Genomic DNA, 24,124 nt, shown 5'->3' with positions numbered 1-24,124 from the left:
TAATCTTAAGTATACAGTTTCATAGTGAGCTGACAACTTTAATTTACTTCATGTTGTTATCAAGATCAAAAGTAAATAGCTAGTATTAGTGATGTTAGTTACTAGCATAGCTAACTAAATAGTAATGACCACCTACCTTATTTACACAGAGGTTCATTTTATTTTCCTTCCTGTGTTTCATTCAAAGAAGCCTGTGCTGTTATTTAAATCTACAATAGAAGATAATTCTGTCATTTCCTCTGTCAGGTAAATTTTTATTTCATTTTTCATCAACAAGACAACTCAGAAGATAACTAATTTGGTTGTTAGAAATTACTACAGCCAATCAGCGCAAAGCTCATTGAAATATTCATGAGCCCATCAAAAAAGGGAAAACAGAATGTTTCATTCTTGGGCCACAGTGTGAGAGGGGGCACTTAGAGCTGTAATGTTCATACTGGGAGGGAGGGGAGAGGAAACTTTGCATGTGCAGCACCTGCTTCAATGCTCTGGGAGTGTTTATAGTCCTGTGAGTTTAACACTTCATGACTGAGAGCTGCCTGCCCCAGAAACTTCACCTACAGCAACCATGACTTTGATCCCCATCTTCATCTGCACACTGGCCCTTTGGACTCAAGGTAACTCATGGCTTTACCGCTGTGCTGAACTATCCATGTGACACAGATCTACTATTCTTATTTTAAATGCACTATTCACAGATTTAGAGTAACACATTAAAGTATCTGTGCAGCTAAATGTTTTGTGTTTTGTATTAATTTCTTCCTCAGGATCCAGAGGTCAGGTGACAGTGACTCAGACTCCTGCAGTGAAATCTGCTCTTCCAGGAGACACAGTCACCATCAGCTGTAGATCTAGCCCACCAGTGAACACTGCTGCTGGAAATGAGCTTCTAGCCTGGTACCTGCAGAAACCTGGAGAAGCTCCTAAACTCCTGTTTTACCATGTTCACAAGTTACAGTCAGGAACTCCAGCTCGTTTCAGAAGCAGTGGATCTGGATCTGACTTCACTCTGACCATCACTGGGATCCAGACTGAAGATGCAGGAGATTATTACTGTCAGAGTGAACACTGGGTCAATGCCTATGTCTTCACACAGTGTTAGAGAGTCGTACAAAAACCTCCCTCAGTCAGGCTGCAGGTGTTGAGGGGGAGGATGTGATACAAGGCAAGGCAAGTTTATTTATATAGCACATCATAGACAATGGCAATTTAAAATGCTTCACAAAAGACTATTACATAGCAACCTTATCACATCCTGAGATCTATCACTTTAGGAAGGTAAAACAAGAAATAGATTACATACATAAATAAAACTGATGCAAAGGGAAAATATAATACAATTAAAAATAAGTGATTTATTAAAACAAACCACAAAAGGAAAGGTGTCAAGAAGAAAGATCTAAATACACTAGGAACTGGCACGGAACGCTTGCCTCTCACGAGTCACGTGGTTTGGCCTTAATTCCTCTCTTAATTTCACAGCACTGCAGCAGATCTGACAGGTATCAGCTCACAGGCAGAGTGACAGTGATGAGTAACAGTGTTCAGACACTACATGAGATCCAGGTGTCATCAACACCAACATGAGCTCAGTTATGTCATGACTCATTAAATGTAGAAAAATCATGAGTGAAAGTGACTGCAGCACATAAGAGGGGATGACTGAGAGCTCTAAGAGGAGAGATTTTATCATTCATCTGATAAACACTCACATTAGTTCTGTGGTAAAAAAAAAAGACAGATGTGTTGTTTGCATATGTGAGCTGCTTCACTGCTCCATACACTTTAAGAGCTGTAGTGGTGATCAGAGAGTGTTCAGTCCTTTAACACACACTGACAAACAGCACAATGATGATGTCACTCATTCTACTGCTGGGGACACTGGGACTCCTCACTCAGGGTGAGACAAACTGAAAACTTTTTCATTTTTCTTAATTTTGGATGTTCATTATTTATTATTTGCAATTTATTTGAACTGTTATTTGTTCTTTTTATTTTCAGAGTTACAATGTTTTTATTAGGGCTTATTTTGATTTTATTTAAAACCTTTTTTCAAATTTAAATGTTATTTATTTATTTTTAGAATCCTTTGGGGAGATAATTCTGACTCAGTCTCCACGTTCTCAGTCAGTTACACCAGGACCGTAACGATTCCCATAGGAACAGGCGAGAGGCAGAATACATGTGCAGGGGGCAGTTTATTAACGGAGGAAAAACACAATCACTGAAGGCAAAATAACGGGCAAGGAGAAAACACTGAGGCAAAATGATACACAAACTAATCAAACGGAAAAGCAACAGGAAACCCACGAGCATAATTTATACAGGACAGTACTAACGTAACTTACCAAAATAACCAACAAACTAGAAAACAAAACACGCAACAAAACTAAGGAGCAGAACCAGGCACTGCAGGAAAACAGACAACAGGGAAACCATGACAACAGGAATACCAGGATGGCAGCCACTCCTGACAAGGACAGATTGATACTATCAGTTGCAGGGCCAGTCTGGGTATTAGCAATTACCTCCACTGGTACCTACAGAAACCTGGAGAAGCTCCTAAACTCCTAATCCATTATTCATCTACCTGTCAGTCTGGGATTCCAGATATATAAATGTTTTATTTTTGTGTGTTCTGGTAAGTAGGGAGTGGCTGCCATTGTGTTTGGAGCCTGGGTTATTTTATATGTTTTCTCTTATTGAGTTACTGTAGTCTTGTGTATTTATTTTGTCTGTGTTTTCACTTATGGAGTTTATGTAGTCTTATGTGTTTATTTTGTCCTGTACAGGTTTAGTCAGCATCTTTGTTTTCTAGTGTGGGTTTGTACAAGTGTTAGACTTTGAACTGTGTTTATTAGATGTTGGATATTTTGTTCATATAATACACTGGCACACCTTGAACTATGATGGTCTTCTCTGAGGTTTCTTTAACTTACATTCTTAACACAAAGCTCTTGTTACAGTCTTAAGCCTAGATGAGATTGTAACATTGAAATAGTGAAATTGATGGCATTAGATGATACTTTTTATCCACAGCAACTTATAATTATGACTGAATACAACCAGAGAAGTTGAGGGTTAAGTGCTTTGCTTAGGGACCCAACAGCAGGGCTTGAACTAGCAACACTGCAATTAAAAGTTGAGCACCTTAAGCACTGAGCTACCACCACCCCCACCAATTAACACAGATTTTTAAGATGCTGTCAATGAGACTTCACTAAGCCGTTTTATCAGAGGATGGTTATGATCCATCAGCCTCTGGGTTATGGTCCCAGCACACTTCCACTGCACCACTCTGCTCTACTGCTAATAGAGAAATAATAAAATACCTACAAACTCACACTGAAATGGACAGAAGTGTTCAAGTATATGAGAGTTCATACATTCATTCATTCATTTCTTTATTTGCTAAATACAATTCATTATCTAAACTTACTTAGTAGAGAATATAATTTCTATCCAATACTGATAGTTTTATTGGTAATTATTTCCTTTGCCTGTGTACATAATGTTCAGATAAAAAATGAAGAACTGAAACTATTCTCTAGTAATGTCAATACCAGTCAGAGTGAAAGAGAGCGAGAGCAGTGGGGTGAAACAGAATTTGTTTACAACCCTGAGAAACCTGCTCCTTCCCAGAATAGAACAACACTTTTTGCAGATGTTCAGCTTTCATTAGTCCAACTTACTCAAGCACAACACAATCCAGTACAACACACTCCTGTACAACACACCCCAGTGCAAAGAATCTTACAGTGCAGATAATGAATATTAAAATGATACAAGAACAGACCAAGTTCAAAATGAAGCTTTATTGCAGTGATAGTGACCCAAAAATCAAAATGCAGCACTAAGAGTCAGTGAGCTGCTGTGGCTGTAACAGCAATTCTGTTCTTCTACACTCGTCAGAACACTCTCCTTCACGACTGAGAGCACCACACCACATACACACACACGTTTATAAATATTTACATAAAATATACTAGATACCTCTTATTAATCATTCTGTTTTAATCTGTTCATCAGTTCCAGTTATCCAATAATCAGCACACTGTACCATAGTTTTGACATTTAAGAGCATCTATATACTACATTATTTTATAAAGTTTAAAGTTATCTAGTATGGTTCGTTCTGTTACAATATAATTTTGTAAGAGTTATTCAGTGGAGTCATTACTTCAGACAGGGACCACAGAGTGTATTTGGTAGATGTGTATTTTTAGATGTCTATTAATACAGAGAGGCCACAGAGTGTATTTGGATGTGGGGTTGGACCAACGCAGCCCTGATATGGTATAGGTAAAAAAAAAACATGGAAAAATAAACCAGTCAGACCAGATAGAAACGTCTGTTTTAAGCACAATAATTTTGTTCTCATCAAAATTTCCTACTAAACATGAAATGGCTTAATATGTAAACCTGTATTCCTGCTTGGTTTATTGTAGAACAAAAACATGAAAGCCTTTATTGCCAGCGTGCACTATATAAAGGCTTGTGTGACTCAGCAGTTACCGCCAGTAGAGGTCACTTTTGAAATCTGAACATTTAATCCGACTAAATTCACGTCTATCGGTGGATAAGAATTTATTTCATGTTCTACTGTGTGAAACAACTGTTGATTAATAAAAGTATGGAACTATACTAGCTAAACGCTACAGTCTATACACAACTGCAAAAATACACTGCCTGGCTGCACTAGTATCAGGGAGACGTGCGGCATGCGGCACTATTTTCAGGGAGATGTGTGTAGTGTGGGGCACTAGTATCAGGGCAGCTTTTCTGATGCTGAGCAGAATGTGAGCTTCTGTGGGTGGAGCAGTGAGAGTGGGTGGGGACTGGAGTTACAGAAAAAAAGATATTAGCCTTGGAAGTTTTTGAATACTTCAGCATAAGATTGTGAGGTCATCCACATGTTAAACACTAAAGGTCTGACCATGTGGTGTGGAGGTGGGGGTCAAACACAACCTGTGTTAGTTCATGTCTATGATGAGATAAGATAAGAAAAGACTTTATTATCATTGTACTTGTACAACAAAACTTAGCTCACAGAGGGACCAGCAGCAATAACAATAATAAATAATATAAGAGACATAGAATGGAAATAGAAATATTAGCAGTGCTACATATGTATACATCAGACTTAGATAGTGCAAACAATGAAGTGTAAACAGGAAGTGTGAACAGTGAAGTGAGTGTAGGAATATGGACTGTGTTGTTATGGGGCATAAACATGTTCTCTTTACTAAGAATGAGGCCTTTTGTTTTTCTTATTTAGTTCATTTAATCAGGGTAATGATACACTCACCACCATAAGAGGAACAAATGTTAGGTGGTGTTGGTGTAGCTGCAGAGAGAGTGAGCCACCAACCTGGACAGCAGGGGGAGACATAATCCACCTCAGCAGGACTTTCACCAGATGTTCTGCTCTGTTCAGATAAGCTCACTCAGGCACAAGAAACAGTCTGATAACATTAATAAAGATGTTTATCTCTTATAAAAGAGCAGAGAATGTCCAAAATGAAGCTTTATTTCAGTGGAAGTAACGGAAATGCCAGGACACAGAACAGAATACAGACAGAGCTGCTGCATTCTGCTCTCCTGCACTGGTCAGAACTCCCTCCTTCACCTCTGAGTCACCCAGTCCATCTGACCACTCACACTGAGTTTAGTGCCTCATCCACAAGTCAACCATAGTGATACATTCTAATGAAGCTGTCATCCAAAAACCTCTTTCACATTATAGTGACCACACACACACACACACACACACACACACACACACACACACACACACACACACACACACACACACACACACACACACACACACACTTCTGGGCTCTCAGAAGTAGGGTGAGACAAACAGGTCTATTTATTATACCTTTTTGTTTGTTCTTAGTTAGCTGAAAAAAAAAATTAAATTAGAAGTTCAAAATTTTCTTTACAAATAAATTCTCATCATATTCTGTACTCTGAGTTACAAGTTGATTTGGTACACCCTCTCTAAAGCTGCACCTAGACATTTCAGGCATTCATGTGTTAAAGGACTGATCACTTATTTTCCAGTCATTTGCACCATGCTTACAGACAACTCTGTAAATAACCAGTTTACAAATGTACAATAGTGGCGTCAGCAGTGTTGGATATCAAAATACAACTGAAGGTGAAATGGAAGTCAGCAATGTACTGCTCTACAATAGGTGACCCTAATAAAGTGACTATTTATTTCTGTATTGATGGTGAATGAATCTCTTTTAAGTCAAAAGTTTCAAAATAATTTGTAAGTTTAAATTTTCTTATATTTTCTTTTTTTCTTTTTAGAATCAATGCGAGAAATAATGTTGACTCAGTCTCCAGTTTCTCAGTCTGTTTCTCCAGGAGAGACTGTTACCATCAGGTGCACGTGCAGTGAATACTGTAGCAATGAGATTGATTGGTACCTACAGAAACCTGGAGAAGCTCCTAAACTCCTGATTTGCTGGGCTGCTAACTTACAGTCTGGGATTCCAGATCGTTTCAGTGGTAGTTGATCTGGTACAGAATTTACTCTAAAAATCTCTGGAGTCCAGGCTGAAGATGCAGGAGATTACTACTGTCAGCAGGATTACAGCTGGTTCAAACAGAGTGCTGTACAAAAACCTCCCTCAGCTGTAGAGGAACTGCTCTGACTCAGAAATGCAGACTGATCTGATATCAGCTGCAGAGCTTCTAAAGCTGTAGTTAATTAATCAGGTAAAATGCACTACAGTTATATCCAGCTTTATTGATGTTTTTTCTATTTTCTATTTTCCCATTCCCACATTTCCATAGTTTTCACATTTTGGAACAGATATTTTCATAAGTACATAAAAATAATAAATAATAATAAATAAGTAATAAAAATAATAGCACAGAGAATTTGGTAGACATGTATTAATACAGAGGTCACAGAGAGTATTTGCTAGATGTGTATTAATACAGAGATGCCACAGAGAGTATTTGGTGGACATGTATTAATACAGAGAGGTCACAGAGAGTATTTGGTAGATGTGTATTGTCACAGAGAGTATTTGGTAGATGTGTATTAATACAGAGAGGTCACTTTGCATGTGCAGCACCTGCTTCAGTGCTCTGGGAGTGTTTATAGTCCTGTGAGTTTAACACTTCATGACTGAGAGCTGCCTGCCCCAGCAACTTCACCCACAGCAACCATGACTTTGATCCCCATCTTCATCTGCACACTGCTCCTCTGGACTCAAGGTAACTTACTGCTTTACCTCTGTGGTGAACTATCCATGTGACACAGGTCTACTACTCTTATTTAAAATGCACTATTCATAGATTCATAATAACTACACAAAAGTATCTGTACAGGTAAATGTAACCTTTTTATGATTTTATTAATTTCTTCCCCAGGATCCAGAGGTCAGGTAACAGTGACTCAGGATTCAGTGAAATCTGCTCTTCCAGGAGACACAGTCACCATCAGCTGTAGAACCAACCATGCAGTGTATCAGGCCTGTTCACACTGTACTTATCGTCTTGCCTGGTACCTGCAGAAACCTGGAGAAGCTCCTAAACTCCTGATCCATGAGGTTAAATATAAACTGTCAGGTATTCCAGATCGTTTCAGTGGCAGTGGATCTGCATCTGACTTCACTCTGACCATCAGTGGAGTCCAGACTGAAGATGCAGGAGATTATTACTGTCAGAGTTACCATAGTGGTAATGTGTTCACACAGTGTTAGAGAGTCATACAAAAACCTCCCTCAGTCAGACTGCACAGAGACTGCACTGCTGCAGCTGGGACCTACTGCAGGTGCTGAGGGGGAGGATGTGATACAAAGCAACACATGTTTATTTATGTAGCACTTTATACACAATGGTAATTTAAAATACTTCACAAAAGAGTTACATAACAAGCTTATAACATCCTGAGTTCCATCATGTTAGGAAGGCTTATGTAAAAAAAAGAAATAGATTACACAGATAAATAAAACTACTGATGCAAAGGGAAAATATAATAGAACAAAAAAAGAAGTGATTAATCACAACAAACGTCAAATGGAAGGTGTCAAGAAGAAACATCTAAATACACTTCAAACTAATATAAATGCTAAAAATTAAAGTGCAAAGAGTTCAAATGTAGGTAAAAAATACAAAAAACAATTTTTTTAAAAAGACATAAAAGTGAATTTTAGTGCTAAAATTAAAAGTGAAAAGTTAAATGTCAAGGATGTTAAAAATCTCTCTAGACACGACTAGCTGACTGCTTGCTGGTGATCTCAGAGGCCTGTTGGGTTTATACTCCTCAAGTAGATCACAGTTGTATTTCTCTCCTGCACCACTCAGCACAATAATACACTCTGTGGAGGACAGGAACCACACCACACTCACCACTACTGAACACACACATCTTTAAAGAACCATAAAGCTAAAATGCACCCATATGTGCATTTGGCCCATATGTTGTGCAATCAAAGATTTCTCCAATTAATTATGTATTATCTACCCTGGACCATCAACACAAATCACATCTATATCATATAAACCTCCCAACACTCACCTAACTCAGATCACTTTGCTACTATTGAAGGGGGTACAGAAAGAGCTTAAGGTGAGACTCCGGAAGAACAAGGAAGCCTACAGAAGGAAGCTGGAGATGAAGCTTCAGCAGAATACAAAGGAGGTGTGGACAGGCATGAAGCAGATCACTGGCTTCAAAATAAGGCAACAGACTGTTGGGGCAGTCAAGACAAGGCCAATGAGTTGAATGTGTTTTTTAATAGGTTCAGTACAACATCCTCCCCACACACATGCAGGGGCATCTCCCCCACTTCCTTAACATCAACACCTCTTAAACATCAGCACTCACCCCCTCTCACCCTACAGTCATTATCTGTTGATCTGTTTGATAAACTTTCACAACTCCCCCATCCAGAAGTAACAACCAGCCAGGTGAAAAGACAGTTGGAAAAGCTTAGAGTCGGCAAAGCCGCAGGGCCGGATGGAATCAGCCCAAGGGTAATGAAGGTTTGTGCAATCCAGTTGTGTGGGATCCTTCAGCAACTCTATAACCTGAGCATTAAACAGGTGCCAGTGTGCTGGAAAACCTCTTGCCTAGTTCCTGTTCCAAACACTTCCACTGCCTCCTCCTTGAATGACTACAGACTGGTGGCGCTCACATCTCACGTCATGAAGGTCCTGGAAAGACTAGCGCTGTCATATCTTAGACCTATAGTAAGCCCTTTCCTGGACCCTCTGCAGTTTGCTTACCAGCAGCAGGTAGGGATGGATGATGCTGTTATCTACCTACTGCAGAAGGCACATGCACATTTGGATCATTTACATTTACATTTTTGTTTCCATCTAAGTATTGATGCCTCTAGAGATCATTTGGATGGCTATTAATGACGGCCACAGACATCCAAACTGTATGATGATAAAGAAACCCACACCTTTGTTTGTTTGCTTTGAATGCCATCAAAGAAAGAGAAGAAATCACCTGTGACTATGGAGCTGAAGACTGCCCATGGAGAACACAAGTATGTTGCACAGTACACAGTGTACAGAATAGCTAAGTTTTGCAGAATGTAATTTTCTGGCAAAATGAGAATAAAAATGAACATGCTTTAAAAAATACTTTTCACAACGTCCCCACTGTACTCCTTCAGTTCAATATATTTGCAGGTTATGAATGTGAAGTTTTTTTTTTCTGAAGCTATTTTTGTTTATGAACTACATTGATTAAAATGTTGTTTATACTGTTGCTTGTACATTTATGAAATTTAGCTGAAGCATTTATCCAAAGCGACTTACAATTATGACTGAGTACATCTTGAGCAATTGAGGGTTAAGGGCCTTGCTCAGGAGTCCAACAGTGGCAACTTGGCAGTGATTCCAAAATGAAAATTAGATTTTTGTATCAAGACTGAGACAGACTAAAAGTATCATAGTAAATTCTCAATTAAGTGGCAAAAAATAATACATTTTATGGTGAGTTTCAGTTGTTATTTTCGTTATCAATTATTCATTGGATTGTATTCTTAAATCATAAATTATGTGGTTTATAAAATATTAGTGAACAGTGAAAATGTTCACCACTTTTTCTTTCAGCCCAAAATGAAGTCAGCAGATGTCTTTTTTCTGTTTTTTGTCAGATCTGTCGACAGTTGGTTTAAAACCCAGAATATTCGGTTTATTATAATGTAGCCAGTGAAAAGAAAATCTGTTACAAAATAAAAACCTTGCAAAATTTTAAAAGGGCTTAGAACAATTAATTATCAAAACAACTGCTGTTTTATTTCTGTCAATATATTATCAATTATCTAAATAATTGTTTCAGCTCTGCACATTACTTATTACTTTTTTTAGATGAAAGATGTGGATCTTGTAAATGTCTCTGGCTCAGTGAGTTTCCCTATGTGTGACTCCACAACATCAGACAAAATGACCTTTGACAGGCACAGCAAGAAGACAATGGAACAGAAGAAAAACCCTGTTCAAGTCAGAACATAAATGACTGCATAGTTGTTAGTGGCAAAAAAGGCGAAAAGAGAGTGGTGGGACTAGAATGCGTGACAAGAGGCATTACTGCTTGTGTTGCTCTAAGACTTATGCTAAGATGGCAAGGCAGCTTGCGCATGCACATGAAGATGAATCTGATGTGGCTAAAGCTCAGACCTTTCCAAATTGTTCCAAGGAGAGAAAAAACAGCTAGCTTATATTCACAACAGAGGAAACTATGCCCACAATGCTGCTGTTAGGGAGTCAGGAAAGGGAACTTTACTTCCATTTAAATGATGACCTAAAGAAATGCTGGGAAATGACTTCATGCACTGCGCATACTGTCAAGGACTTTTTACAAGAAAGGTCCTGTGGTAACATGCATAGCCATAGACCAAGACCTGGATCAGTCACACCCAAACCTGGAAAGAACTGTGTTCAGTCCATGTGTACATACACCGGGCCTGTGTTTTCACACATGAGCAAACAACTATGGAGCTTAATCAGTGCCATGAATCCTGATCCAATCACATATTATAAAAAATGACCAAATCATTACTGACCTTGGGCAACACTTGTTAAACAAGGAGGTACATCAGAAAATCAGCAGTATGTGCGAGAGAAAATACAAGAAATGGGAAGGTTGATTGACAGCACCAGACAATTCACCACTTTAAGGATGGAAGAAGTACACAGAGACTGTTACAGCTGTCAGGATCACATGTGGGTTTGGCACTGAAAGAAACATGTTCTTGATTCCATCACTAGCAAACAAACTTGGGAATGCCCTGATTGAAGTAACTAAACTCTTAAAAGCTCAGGGTTTAATCTACAACAAAGAGCTTCTAAAGAATGCCAATGAGTTTCAGGACGTCCATCACGACAAGTGGAATGAGCTTATCTCTTCTACAGCATTGAGGAACATCAGGGAGGCAAAGTGGAATGTGCCCACTCTCATGCTCTTTACTGAAGATGTTCAAAAAATGCATGCACATCTCAGTCAAGTGCAAGATGAGTGGTACAGTTCACTCTCTGAATATTCCTCTACAAGGGCCTGGATGGAGCTGGTACAGGTGTGTCTGGCCCAGAACATTCTCTTTAACCGGAGTAGGGAAGGAGAGGTGGCACGCATGCCCTTATCTGCATTTTCATCAAGAGACACTTCCGATCCACATGAGGATGTGGACTGGGCACTTTCTGAAGTGGAAATAAATCTCTGCAGACACTTCTCAAGGATTGTCATCAGAAAATGTGGTCGTCCGGTTCCTATTCTTCTGACATGAAAAATGCTGGGTGCTATAGAACTTATTAAGCAAAGAGAAGCTTGTGGGGTTCAAAAAGAAAATTATTATATGTTTGCAAGACCAGAAGCTATGTTGATATAGAATAGGATCGACCTTTAAAAATTAGAAATAGTTCAGGTTGAACATAGTGGTACCAAGAACTGGTTGTTGTAAGTATTGAATATCAATTTGCATACATTGAATAATGTTTGGTTTGGAGAACAATAGTGGAACCTGGACAAGTATTATGAAAAAATAAAAATGGTAATGTAAGGGTCCTTGAAGAAAATGTATAAAAGGTGTGCCCACCTGAGGCTGTTAGACATTCTCCGGACAATGCCTCGTTTGTAACATTGAGCTCAGAATAAAGATGGGACCAGCGATTCTCTTCAATTAATTCCAGAAATTAGCTCTTGAACTTAGGAAAATCTAGGAACGACATGGCTTCCTGAGAAGACCCTGCAACTTGCAAAGATCAGAAAAGTTCTTATGGCACTCGAGTAAGGAAAATTAGCTGAGTTTCATGGCAAGAATTGGGATATAATTGGAATAGATCCAGATGGTATTTTGTTTTATTTGACTTTATTTGTTTTTTTCTGTTTAACGTCTATTCCTCATTCTTTCATCACATTGCTAAGGTGTACTTTGTATGACTTCCACAGAAATAGTTCTTGACAGTGAGGATGAGGACGATGGGAGCACACAGGAAGGAATTTTTCATCTAATGTTGATGGTATGTATTGTCAGCAATTTACTGTTGGATTACTACATTTTCCTTCTATTTTAATAAACTTTTTATTAAAATAAAATTTTAGTAATTTGTAATGAAGTCTCAGTGTATAAAATGGGTTTCAGCACCCTGTAGTTAGTTGGTTACTTAGCTAATGCCTGTATTTTTTTCCCCTCAAACTAATGGGCAGCGTTGGGGATGAATTATCATTTCTGTATGATTCATAGAATGTGCACTTCACTAGAGGGCATGTGGGCTTTGTGATTGGAATGTGAAAGCTACAATGATATTAAAAAAAAAAGAATCCATCATCATTCATGGGATACCCATTACACATACACTGTAACTCCATAACAAAGTGGGCCTGATTCTTGTCTGATTAGCCTACTCAGATAAAATAAACTATGTAGCCTACTCAGATAAAGTAAACCTTATGAGATAGTTGGCACTTGGTTCTTTTTGAATCACACAAATTGAAATCAATCATTCAGTAATATGTATTCCTGATTGACACTTTTTCTATAATTAATATCAATGATACAACGGTTGTGTATAGTCAGCATTCTTAAGTACATGTAAAATTAATGTCTTTGTCAAAGTTAATTTATTTTCCATTGAACCATCAGCAGAGGAGATACTTCATCCTACCAAGACAAATGAAATGCTGCCGTCACCACCTAAGAGATGCAAACCATCATCATTAGATACCTTCAGGATTCAGTGCTACAAGGCCTTCCTGCAAAGGTGAACTCTTTGCCCATTTCGCTTTTGTATGTAACTTTAATATCAATGGAAATAATTGTTAACAGAGCCAAAGATGCTAAAGCCATTATCACCATATGAGTGCTTTTGTCATGGTTGTAATATCTAATATACCAATCAGCAATAACATTAAATATTAGGCAACTGAACAGGCAATCCATGAAGTTGAATGCTTGGAAGCAGTAAAAATGTCCGAGCATAAGGATCTGAGCGACATTGACAAGGGACGACTGAGTCAGCATACTCTCTTCCTTATTCTTTCAATTACAAATGTATTTTTCTGACCATTTTAAGGTAAAGCTGCCCAAAAGAAGAAAACACCCTGGCAGCACACTGAGGTGTAGGCTGTGGAAAGGCACATGAATCGATTGACTGTGAAAAGTGTTTAAGAGCTGAACCAGAAGCTCTAAAAAATCAGGATTGGCAGAACCTGAAATTTTTATGTCTATAATCTCATTACAGCCTATAAAAGAAAATTGCAATGTAAATAGTGTGAAGGTTACTCTGTTGTGCAATTTTTTATTTACATTTATGTGTGTCATCAAAACACACTGTCTCCTAAAGGTCTGCTTATTTTAGATTGTAAAAAGAATTTTAACATTTACATTTTTTATTTGAAGTGCTAGTTATTTCCTAAAATGACACTAATTTAAAAGGAAAAATGTGAAACTACTTTTTTTAAGGAAACTTAAAATTTAAGGAATCTCTTTTGTAAAATGTAGGCGATGTAATTTTCAGGTTTGAGGTCCATTTGACTTCATTTGTTATGTTCGTTTTGAAGTTCTATTCTAAAGTTAAATACTACAATTTAAATTGAGTTTGTCTTAATGTTCAATTCATAGTTAATTTTAGTATAATAGTATTTAACTGCTGGGTAGTTGGGTAAAAATCTAAAAAAAAAGTGATTGAGCTCTAACAGTGGAAAATGGAAGCATTTGAAGGTTTCACTTGTGGGTATGTTATAGATTTGGAAAATATCTGGACAGTGTTCTACTCTTTGAACCCTTTGTACATGAGTTGATATATTTCACTGCTTCATCTATTAATATTCACTTAAATCACTAATATTCCAATCAAGCCTACATGTACAGCACTAGTTGTACTATGCAACTGATGCTTTGTGTCACTAGCACCATTTGCAGACCTCATTCTACAGTTCTACATTATCTAAGTTAAATTTCCTTCTGTATGTTAATTATTGATATAAATGCTTGTCACTTATATACACTTATTGTTGTAAGGTCCCCACAAATCAAATGGAAGTGTGTGAATTATGCAAAAAAACAATATGTAAATGAGGTCCCCATCAGCCATGTTATAGTTTTTTCATAAGTCCCCATTTAATGTGGTGGAGTCGTTACTTCATCAGTTCTGATGTTTGAAGTCGTGTGTAAGATACCAACGTGCTAGTTAGTTTACCTGATTTTTTTAAGGTACTTGACTTGTAATCAGAAGGTTGCTGGTTCAAGCCCGACAACTGCCCAGTTGCCACTGTTGGGCCCCTGAGTAAGGCCCTTAATCCTCAATTGCTCAAGTTCTACTCAGTCATAATTGTAAGTCGCTTTGGATAAAAGTGTCAGCTAAATGCTTTAAATGTGTGTGTGTGTGTGTGTGTGTGTGTGTGTGTGTATTCCAGGTCCAGTTACAGATTGTTCCAGTTCCAGATTGCATTACAGAGAAAATCAGGAGACAAGATTGTGCCTGCCCTGAGGAGCAATAAAAAAGGAGGAAGAAGCTAGAAAGAGAGACACGTTTGAGACTTTTGTTGATAGTATTTGATATTTTGACTTGCTGTATGAACTTCCCATTTTGACTTTGCCCTAATAATTTTTCCATTGTGTATTTGTATATGTTCCACTTTGTTCCTTTTGTGTTCACTGGTAAGTAGGGAGTGTCTGCCTTATTGTTTGGGATGTGGGTTTGCTCTGTGTTTTCCATGTAGGGTGTAAGTGTAGTTGTGTGTGTATTTTCTTTTGTCTGTGTAGGTTTAGTGAGTGTTCACTACACACTTGTTTAGCTGTTTTTTTTTTTCACACTTCCTGTTACGGCCTGGAGCCTAGACGAGGTCATAAGTGTGTGTGTGTGTGTGTGTGTGTGTGTGTGTGTGTGTGTGTGTGTGTGTGTGTGATTAATTCCTATGTAACTCTGAAATGTTGGAAATAATCCCTTATAGAATTTCAAGCCCCTCTCCCTAAAAATCAATTTACAGCTGTCTAGTATGGTCTGTTAAATTCAATTTGGGGAGAAGTTTTATTTGTGTGTGTGTGTAGATTAATTTGTGTAAAAAGATGTCACTTTGCATGTGCAGCACCTGCTTCAGTGCTCTGGGAGTGTTTATAGTGCTGTGAGTTTAACATTTCATGACTGAGAGCTGCCTGCCCCAGCAACTTCACCCACAGCAACCATGACTTTGATCTTCATCTTCATTTGCACACTGCTCCTCTGGATTCAAGGTAACTCACTGCTTTACCTCTGTGAGGTATTCATGTGATACAGGTCTCATACTCTTATTTATTCAATATTCACAGTTTTAGTACTACTGAATAAAAACATGTGTACAGTTAATTGTTAACTTTTTTGTGTTTTGTATTCATTCTTTATTCATTCTCACACCATCAACTGTAGAACCATTCTTCTAGGAACCACAACACACTGACTCACGACAGTACAATTTTAACATAGATTTTTGTTTTTGTTTTGTATGTGTTTGATATTACATCTGAAAAACTGTACAGACAGTATGTGGATGGTTAAACATATTATCTATGCCCATGAGCTGATCCAAGATCAGTGTATCTGGTTCCTCTTCACTGAGTCCTTAATCCCTTCAGACAGCTGCAGCTGAAAAAAAATACACCCCATTTTTATTATTCCTCTGGAGAAGTCATCAATCTGCTGATGGAGCTCCTTCCAGTTTCCTCTGTTGTGCCCAGTTTACCCCTGTGTCTCTCTCCAGTTTACCCCTGTGTCTCTATCCAGTTTACCCCTGTGTCTCTCCAGTTTACCCCTGTGTCTCTCCAGTTTACCCCTGTGTCTCTCTCCAGTTTACCCCTGTGTCTCTCTCCAGTTTACCCCTGTGTCTCTCCAGTTTACCCCTGTGTCTCTCCAGTTTACCCCTGTGTCTCTCTCCAGTTTACTCCTGTGTCTCTCCAGTTTACCCCGCCTCTCTCCAGTCTACCCCGTCTCTCTCCAGTTAACCTTTGTCTCTCTCCAGTTTACCCCTGCTTCTATCCAGTTTACCCCTCCTCTCTCCAGTTTACCCCTGCTTCTATCCAGTTTACCCCTCCTCTCTCCAGTTTACCCCTGCCTCTACCTAGTTTATTCCTGCCTACCCCCAGTTTATAACTCAATAATGTGCTATACTAACATTAGTAACACCTATTGTCATGAATCCTATAGAAACATACAACAGAACTAATAATTAGACTGTGATCTTCTGGATGGAGATCTCAGATGTTGCTCCTGGGATCTGCTGGAGCCGTTCTCCCAGTATGGGGGTCACAGCCCGTAGTGCTCTGCTTACTAAGGGACACAGTTCTCACTGCTCCTGCTATTTAATGGCCCCTCCCACAAGGGATGAAGGGAAGAGGGAAGACACACAGTTTTGTTGGTTTGTTTGGCTTTTGGTTGCAATTTTGTATGACTTGTGTATGACCTTGTTTTCCCCATTTTTGGACTTTGTGCTTTGGCTTCGCCTCTTCTGCTTCAGTAGCTGTTGCACATATACCTGTAGATATTGTACAGAGAGTGTAAATATTGTTTTGTTTGGTGCTTTGGTGTTGAATAATGGTGGTAGGGAGTGACTGCCATTTTTGTTGGGTGTGGGTTTTGCTTCTGTTTATCTGTCAGGTAGGAAAGTCTGTTGTATGTTTCTTTTGTTTGTTGGGATTATTTAGTGTGTATTTTTCTTCCATTAGTGTGGATTTTGTTTATTGTTTTGGCCTGGGTCACTGCTGAAGACATTGCAGCAGTAAGATTGTTTGTAAATAATATCCTCTGTGAAATACACCAAAAGGAGACTTCCATTTGTGCTTTTGTTTGTTTTATTGCTATTCACTTTTTACAGCTTACATTCTGTTAGCAATTTATCTTTCGTTTTCCTTGTTACGGCCTCACAGCCTGGACGTGGTTGTAACAAATGTTTAATTCTTCTGAGGAGATCTTCATACTCCACACGTACTCCAGTTGCATTGGATAAAAGTCCAATTACGCATTCTGACACTGAAGTCATAGCAGAGAACTTTTTTTTGCTGGTCTTGCAAAAAGTGAGTGATGGTGATTCCTGCACTGATGAGGACATCTGCAAAATCCTTGATTTATATAAAAAGGAGATGCAGCCTGCTAAGTCCAGTTCATCTGAAATATGTTTGCATTCTAGGGTTCGGAGTGACAAGGTCAGCAGCTGCACCTTCCCAGTACTCAGAGTCTGAAATCAGCACAGCAACAATGAACTCTGGGAGATCCCTTACCACAGACAGTCAGGTAGTGAGTGACGTCCTTCCCACAAATGCATCACTACAGATGGCACGAGGTACAGCCACCCAAATTGATTTGAACCTTAGCACAGGACAAAGCTCTCCATCAGTGTCATCAACAGACTTGAAGTGTGCTGCTGTTAATATTACAGTTGATTCTTTGGATAGGCTTGTTGAATCAAGTGTGATAGGGAGTGAAACGGACTCTACTACAATATTTAGTGCTCTTGATTCATTTTCTTGGGTTTCATTCACATGTAGCCTAAGTAGATCTGATATTTCAGAAGTTCCAACAAACTGTGGCTTGTTTAACAGGGTACTTAGGTATCTTCAGGCCATATTCATGAGTTATTTTAAAGAGCAGTCCTCTATCAAATGCGAGAGCCAGCCAACCTCCCACCACTCTGCTTTGCAGCTCTCTAATGACCATGGTGTTTCCCTGGTTGATGATCTTATTGTAACATACACAAACAATATAATCAATGAGATTATAAATGTTTATTACTCAGAAATATAATCTGAGTTTTAAGAACCTGTGAGACCGAAAGGTTCAAAAGAGAATCTAGTCTCCCACCATGAAGCGCATGGTATAATGGAGAGTTTGGAAAAACTCACAAGTAGCAGAGCTTCATCCAGGAGCAGTGTGAAGAATTGAGATCTAGGAGGAAGGAAGGACATTTCATTCTCTAAGATAGACACGGTTTTTAATGAAGATATTCCTGTAGGCTGCTCTTCAAATCAGGTTGAGGGATTTTTCAGCAAGGAGTTCCAAAGTAAAGCAACACAGGTTGTCAGTAATCTTCTCCTGACAACATGAGAGAAATTTTCTGTCTCTGTCTCCAAACTGTTCCAAGGTTTCCAGCCCAGCTGTGAGTGGGGTACGTATTTATTCCACAATAAAGGACCCAGTAACTGACAGCTGTTTCATGGATCCAATCTGTGTGGTGCTGAAAAGGAACTATGGGTTCCGTTTCAGTATTCCAAAGAAAGTTCCTAATATCAACATTCACTGGAAGGTAGGTATAACTTTTTATATACCTCACACCACTCATGTGACATTACATTATACACTGCTGTTCCACAGCTCACTGGAACAATGTATTATTTTGAAAGAGCACTTTTGGCTACTTTTGTGAATGCTGATTGTTCAATTTGCTTTGTTTAATTCTTGCTCTTCAAGAAGTCAAATAAAGTGAACCCTGTTGGCCTGGTAGCTGATGACCACAAGCCCAGCCCCTCCTCTGGACATCTTCAGGACTATAAGTCTATCAGGCAGAATGCTCGTGTTTCATAAGCATTTTATTATGGTGACTGATGCTGCAGTTCTGATTAATCTCATCTTTTGCAGCTTCACACATAGAACCAAATGCTTTTACGTCCTCTAGAAAAAAAGGCCGTAAACTTCTGCCTCGAAAGTGTTCAGCGATCTCCAAAATCATGCGAGCCTCATTCAGATGCATGGCAAAACCATCATAAACACTGGTTCATTGATATTGATGAATAAAGGCTTTCTGTAGCTCAGTCCTGGATTAGTGTTTATTTAATAATATGTGGATTTTTCTTAGTTAGGGTGTCGTTGGGAGCGAAAAACTTGAAACCTGATATTCCATGTCCCTCAGAAATTTCAAACCTTTTTTTTTAGGGTTGATTGTGTTTTAAATGTTTTAATATACCATCTAAATAATTCTGTGATTATTTGTATTTGTCTATGTGATGTAAATGCTTGAGACCCTAGGCTACAAAATACAAGACTCAGGCCACTCCCACTGTCCTGCTTGGAAATAGAGACCAAGATGAAAGACAGCTCAGAAGTAAGTAAAATTTACAAAGCTTCAGAAGGGCATAAAGATCACATTTGGACTCTGGATACATAAGAGATACAATGGGGAGCTCATAATTGAAGCTATACAGTCTGCTAAACAAATGTTAACAGCAATGGCATCAAAACTGCAGACACATACAAAAGAAGCAACAGCCAAAAGAGTAAATGCTTCTTCAGCAATGAACCAACCAAAGCGTACTTTCAGTAGCAGTGCATCATAACCCTCACTGTGGATCCAGCCAGAGATAAAACAACAGCACAGAAAGAATATATGGGAGAATGACTCATCACAGAGCACCACTGCTCAGTGCTTAGAAGATCTCAAAGCAGAGCACCACAATCTCCCAGAGCAGGAAATGGTCAGCTTTACAAAAACAGGTATCCAAAAGTGGGTCAGAAACATGAAGAACATGGTGGCCCCTGGCCCTGATATGATCCACGCCTACAGGCTAAAAAAATATATAGCTCTGCATGGCTGACTAGCAGAACAAATGAACTACCCGCTCCCATCTGGGCTGACTAACAGAAGAACCCCCACTAGGGCCAAACACCATCCATCTACAGATCAGTAACCTGCCTGTCCACAACATGGAAGATCCTATCAGGAATATTAGCCACCAAGCTGAATGATGATATATGTAATGTTATGTCTGCCTGTGTGTCCGTCTTCCCTGAGTTCCAGGTTTTGCCTCTGCCTCTCCAGTATCCCTCATCCCAATCCACACCAGGTTTCCTGGTGAGCAGAGCACCATATAAAAGGAAGAGGAAGAGACAAGGGCTCAGCTTAGGATTTGTTGGAGAAATGATTGTTGTTGATAGTGTTGCTGCATTTTGATCTTGTTAGTTTTGCTTTGTGTGTATGACTTTGGATTCGCCCCTTGATATACGGTTTTCTTGGTCCCTTTCAGTTTGATTGCTGTATAATGTATGTTTTTTTGTATCTTGTATATATGTCTTGTCCTGTACATAATTACACACTGGTTGTAGGGAGTGGCTGCCATTTTGTTTGGGTGTGGGTTTATCTTTGTTTATAACAATGTATTCATTGTATGTTTCTTTTTGTTAGCTTAGTCAGTCATCTTTTTGTTTCTAGTGTGGTTTTGTTTGTTGTGTAGGCCTTGGTCACTCATGACAGGATTGCACCTGTTTATTGCCCTTAAAGACCAAAACTTGTAAATACACTAGATCTTTGCTGTCAACTTTGTCTAGTTATTCATTCCATTACTAATTTCTACTGCTGTAGAAAGAAAGAGACAATGACTGGGTAGGTGATGCACCTACCCAGGACCTACAGCAAGAATCATGGCATTTCAACTGGAAAGGTGTGGTTGGCTAATAGTACAAATAGAAAATGTCTTCAGACCTGGAGGACACCTACTAATACCTTGAAGAATCCCTATCACACGGGAATCATTAGGCAGTAATGAGATGGACGGCAACATTCAAGTACCTCTGTAGGGTAAGGCAAGTCCTCAAGACTCAGTTGACTGGGAACAATAAGATCATGAGCATAACACGTATGACCTGCCAGTCATCAGCTATCCAGCAGGCATGATAAGCTGGCAAAGAGAAGAACTGCAAGCTGCCAACATCGAGACTAGGAAACAATGTATGTGACACTCCACCCAAAAGCTGCAAACACCAAAAGGAATGAGGGTGAAATTGACTAACCAGTTGACTAAACACCATCTACCTGTAACTCCATTAAAAACACCATCTATACATACCTCCATCAAAAACATCATCTATCTATACATTCTGGTGGACTTTTGGATAAACAGCAAGTCAGACGTGATTAAAAGAGTAATTTAATAAAGAAAATAGCACATACAGAACACAGCTGTGTGAGAACTAATGCTCTGAAGCAAAAGCTCTAAAGGGGTAGACTGGCTCTGCTCCTTATACCTAAACTTCACCCCCAGAGAGGGGTGCTCTGTGTGTGTGTGTGTGTGTATGTGTGTGTATGTGTATGTGTGTGTGTGTGTGTGTGTGTGTGTGTGTGTGTGTGTGTGTGTGTGTGTGTGTGTGTGTGTGTGTGTGGTGATTTGATTAATGTCTAGAGCAGAAAATGTGTTTATAGTTGTGCAATTCAGGACTGAGGTTTTGCTATCTAAGTGTCAGATTTCACTAAGTATATTTTTAATTATAGTGTGTGAGGAAAACAAATACAGGGAAGCCACAGAGAGTATTTGGTATACGTGTATTAATACACAGCGAGGCCACAGAGAGTATTTGGTAGACATCTATTAATACAGAGAGGCCACAGAGAGTATTTGGTAGGTGAGTATTAATACAGAGAGGCCACAGAGAGTATTTGGTAGAAGTGTATTGATACAGAGAGGTCACAGAGAGTATTTGGTAGACGTGTATTGATACAGAGAAGTCACTTTGCATGTGCTGCACCTGCTTCAGTGCTCTGGGAGTGTTTATAGTCCTGTGAGTTTAACACTTCATGACTGAGAGCTGCCTGCCCCAGCAACTTCACCCACAGCAACCATGGCTTTGATCCCCATCTTCATCTGCACACTGCTCCTCTGGGCTCAAGGTAACTCATTGTTTCACCTCTGTGGTGAACTATCCATGTGACACAGATCTACTATTCTTTTTTAAAATGAACTATTCACAGGGTTAGTACTACTAAATAATAGCATATGTACAGAGAATTGTTAACTTTTTTGTGTTTTGTATTCATTTTTTAGGATCCAGAGGCCAGGTAACAGTGACTCAGGATTCAGTGAAATCTGCTCTTCCAGGAAACACTGTCACCATCAGCTGTAGAACCAACCCTGCAGTGTTTGGTAATGATCGTTTAGCCTGGTACCTGCAGAAACCTGGAGAAGCTCCTAAACTCCTGATCTACTGGGCTACTAGCTTACAGTCAGGAACTCCAGCTCGTTTCAGTGGTAGTGGATCTGGATCTGACTTCACTCTGACCATCAGAGGAGTCCAGACTGAAGATGCAGGAGATTATTACTGTCAGAGTTTACACAGCATTGGTGGTAACTGGCTGTTCACACAGTGTTACAGAGGCGTACAAAAACCTCCCTCAGTCAGACTGCACAGAGACTGCACTGCTGCAGCTGGGACCTACTGCAGGTGTTGAGGTGGCGGATGTGATACAGCACAATAACACACTCTGTGGAGGAGAGGAATCAAACTGCATTAAATCACTACTGAACAACACAATTCTATAGAGTACCTCATTTATACTGCAACCTACTCTCAACTGCTCAACTCACACTGTAATCTCAAACCACTCACCGCCATGCTATTTATGTCACCTGTAAATTATATTGTAAAAATCAATTGTGGAAGACCATTCTGTCATCCATAAAAATTTGTAGTTTTATATTTTGCTGTATTTTTGTATATTTTTGTAACGGCCACAAGGAGTGCCGCAAGGCGAGGAGTAGGACACACAGGCTCTCCTGATGAAGACAGATGTTTATTAAGATGTAACGAAATGTCAAGACACAGGTAGGTGAGGATCCAAATGCAAGAGTTTATTGAAACACAGGCAGGAAGGAGTCACGAGGTGGGTTGGTAGAGCAGTTGTTAGTGAAAGGGGGATTGTGAAGAGGAGAAAGGGGGGTCTAGTTCAAAGTCAAAACCAGCAGGCAGAATCCGAAGTAATCCAAAGGGCTGAGAGTGAGGTGTCGTCTAGGGCGGAAGCAGAGCTCAATATCCAGGAGAAGCAACAAGCACAAGGAATGCTCTGTATGCATAAGAATAATACAGTACTTCACGAGTAGGGTAGGGAAACCGGGAGGTTATAAAGGAACCTGAAATAGGAGACAAGTGTCACCTATCAGTACACATGCGAGGGTGATCTAGGTCTGGGCAGGGAAAGGCTAGTGGTTTGGACCGATACTGTCACATAAGCACACACGAATAACTAACATATTGGCATTCACATGAAACAGGTGAGCTCAGGCAACAGGTTACACACATAACTTGCAACACTAACATGAAAATAAACAGGAACAAAGACCGACAACGATGCACATGCCCACAGCGGTTTAAATACATACAGACATTACATGATAAACCACGTGTAGGTGTGGGCAAACATGGGCGTGGTTACAAACGAGATGAAGAACTCCCACAGCACGCGGTGGGCTGTACCATGTGAACAGTCGGAAGGAGAGCATTCTGTGACATATAATTGATGCCGCAGGGTTGCACAAATCTCTGGAGAAAGTTTGGGCAATTGTTGAGGTGCTAACCCCATCCCACCTGACCCAATTAAAATAATTTTTAGGTTTAATTATAGCTGATTCATTCCCAACCTGGATACCATCTTGAATCCATTGAATGCCCTGTTGTGTAAGGGTGCACAGTGGCATCGGTCTATATATTGTGGATCTGTGTTCAGGAGAGTAAAGGAACAGTTTGTGTCACACAATGTACTGACACATTATGAGCATCAAAACAGCATCCGGTTGGCATGTGATGCATCACCATACAGTATTGGTGCAGTCACCTCTCGTGTGCTTCCCAATGATGAAGAACGGCCAATAGTTTTTGCATCAGGGACACTCAGCAAGACAGCACAGAATAATGC

At 39.4% G+C, this 24,124-nt stretch overlaps 1 protein-coding gene and 4 gene segments (V, D, J or C); 3 read left to right on the top strand and 2 right to left on the bottom strand.

The window, feature by feature from the left end:
* Positions 1–24,124, bottom strand: part of LOC113568146 (Ig kappa chain V region Mem5-like) — a 256,254-nt gene that overhangs the window by 32,568 nt on the left and 199,562 nt on the right.
* LOC145657398 (Ig kappa chain V-III region MOPC 63-like) overlaps positions 1–24,124 on the bottom strand; it is a 274,055-nt gene that overhangs the window by 77,917 nt on the left and 172,014 nt on the right.
* On the top strand, positions 418–2,908 carry LOC118240931 (immunoglobulin kappa variable 1D-13-like). The segment is given in 3 exon segments: positions 418–617; positions 768–1,900; positions 2,084–2,908. Coding segments are annotated over 2 exon segments (384 nt in total).
* On the top strand, positions 15,397–21,258 carry LOC145657401 (uncharacterized). The gene is made up of 5 exons (XM_081711798.1): positions 15,397–15,716; positions 17,642–17,745; positions 18,593–18,754; positions 18,919–19,549; positions 20,243–21,258. The coding sequence occupies exons 1-4, from the start codon at positions 15,668–15,670 to the stop codon at positions 19,030–19,032; spliced, it is 429 nt and encodes a 142-aa protein (XP_081567924.1). The 5' UTR covers positions 15,397–15,667; the 3' UTR covers positions 19,033–19,549; positions 20,243–21,258.
* LOC113568144 (Ig kappa chain V-III region MOPC 63-like) overlaps positions 22,003–24,124 on the top strand; it is a 230,176-nt gene continuing 228,054 nt past the window's right edge. The window contains 2 exon segments of the V gene segment in view: positions 22,003–22,105; positions 22,260–22,571. Coding sequence covers positions 22,057–22,105; positions 22,260–22,571 — 361 coding nt within the window.

Source organism: Electrophorus electricus, chromosome 4, assembly GCF_041902795.1.
Source record: "Electrophorus electricus isolate QZ-2024a chromosome 4, ASM4190279v1, whole genome shotgun sequence".
NCBI classification, from domain to species: domain Eukaryota; kingdom Metazoa; phylum Chordata; class Actinopteri; order Gymnotiformes; family Gymnotidae; genus Electrophorus; species Electrophorus electricus.
This window is presented reverse-complemented; position numbering and strand designations above follow the sequence as displayed.

Excerpts from the sequence above, each read along its gene's own strand:
- LOC145657401 (XM_081711798.1), top strand. The coding sequence starts at position 15,668 with ATGACTTTGATCTTCATCTTCATTTGCACACTGCTCCTCTGGATTCAA. Across the intron at positions 17,746-18,592 it reads CCCTTACCACAGACAGTCAG|GTTTCCAGCCCAGCTGTGAG; the intron begins GTAGTGAGTGAC and ends AACTGTTCCAAG. Across the intron at positions 18,755-18,918 it reads ATATCAACATTCACTGGAAG|AAGTCAAATAAAGTGAACCC; the intron begins GTAGGTATAACT and ends TTGCTCTTCAAG.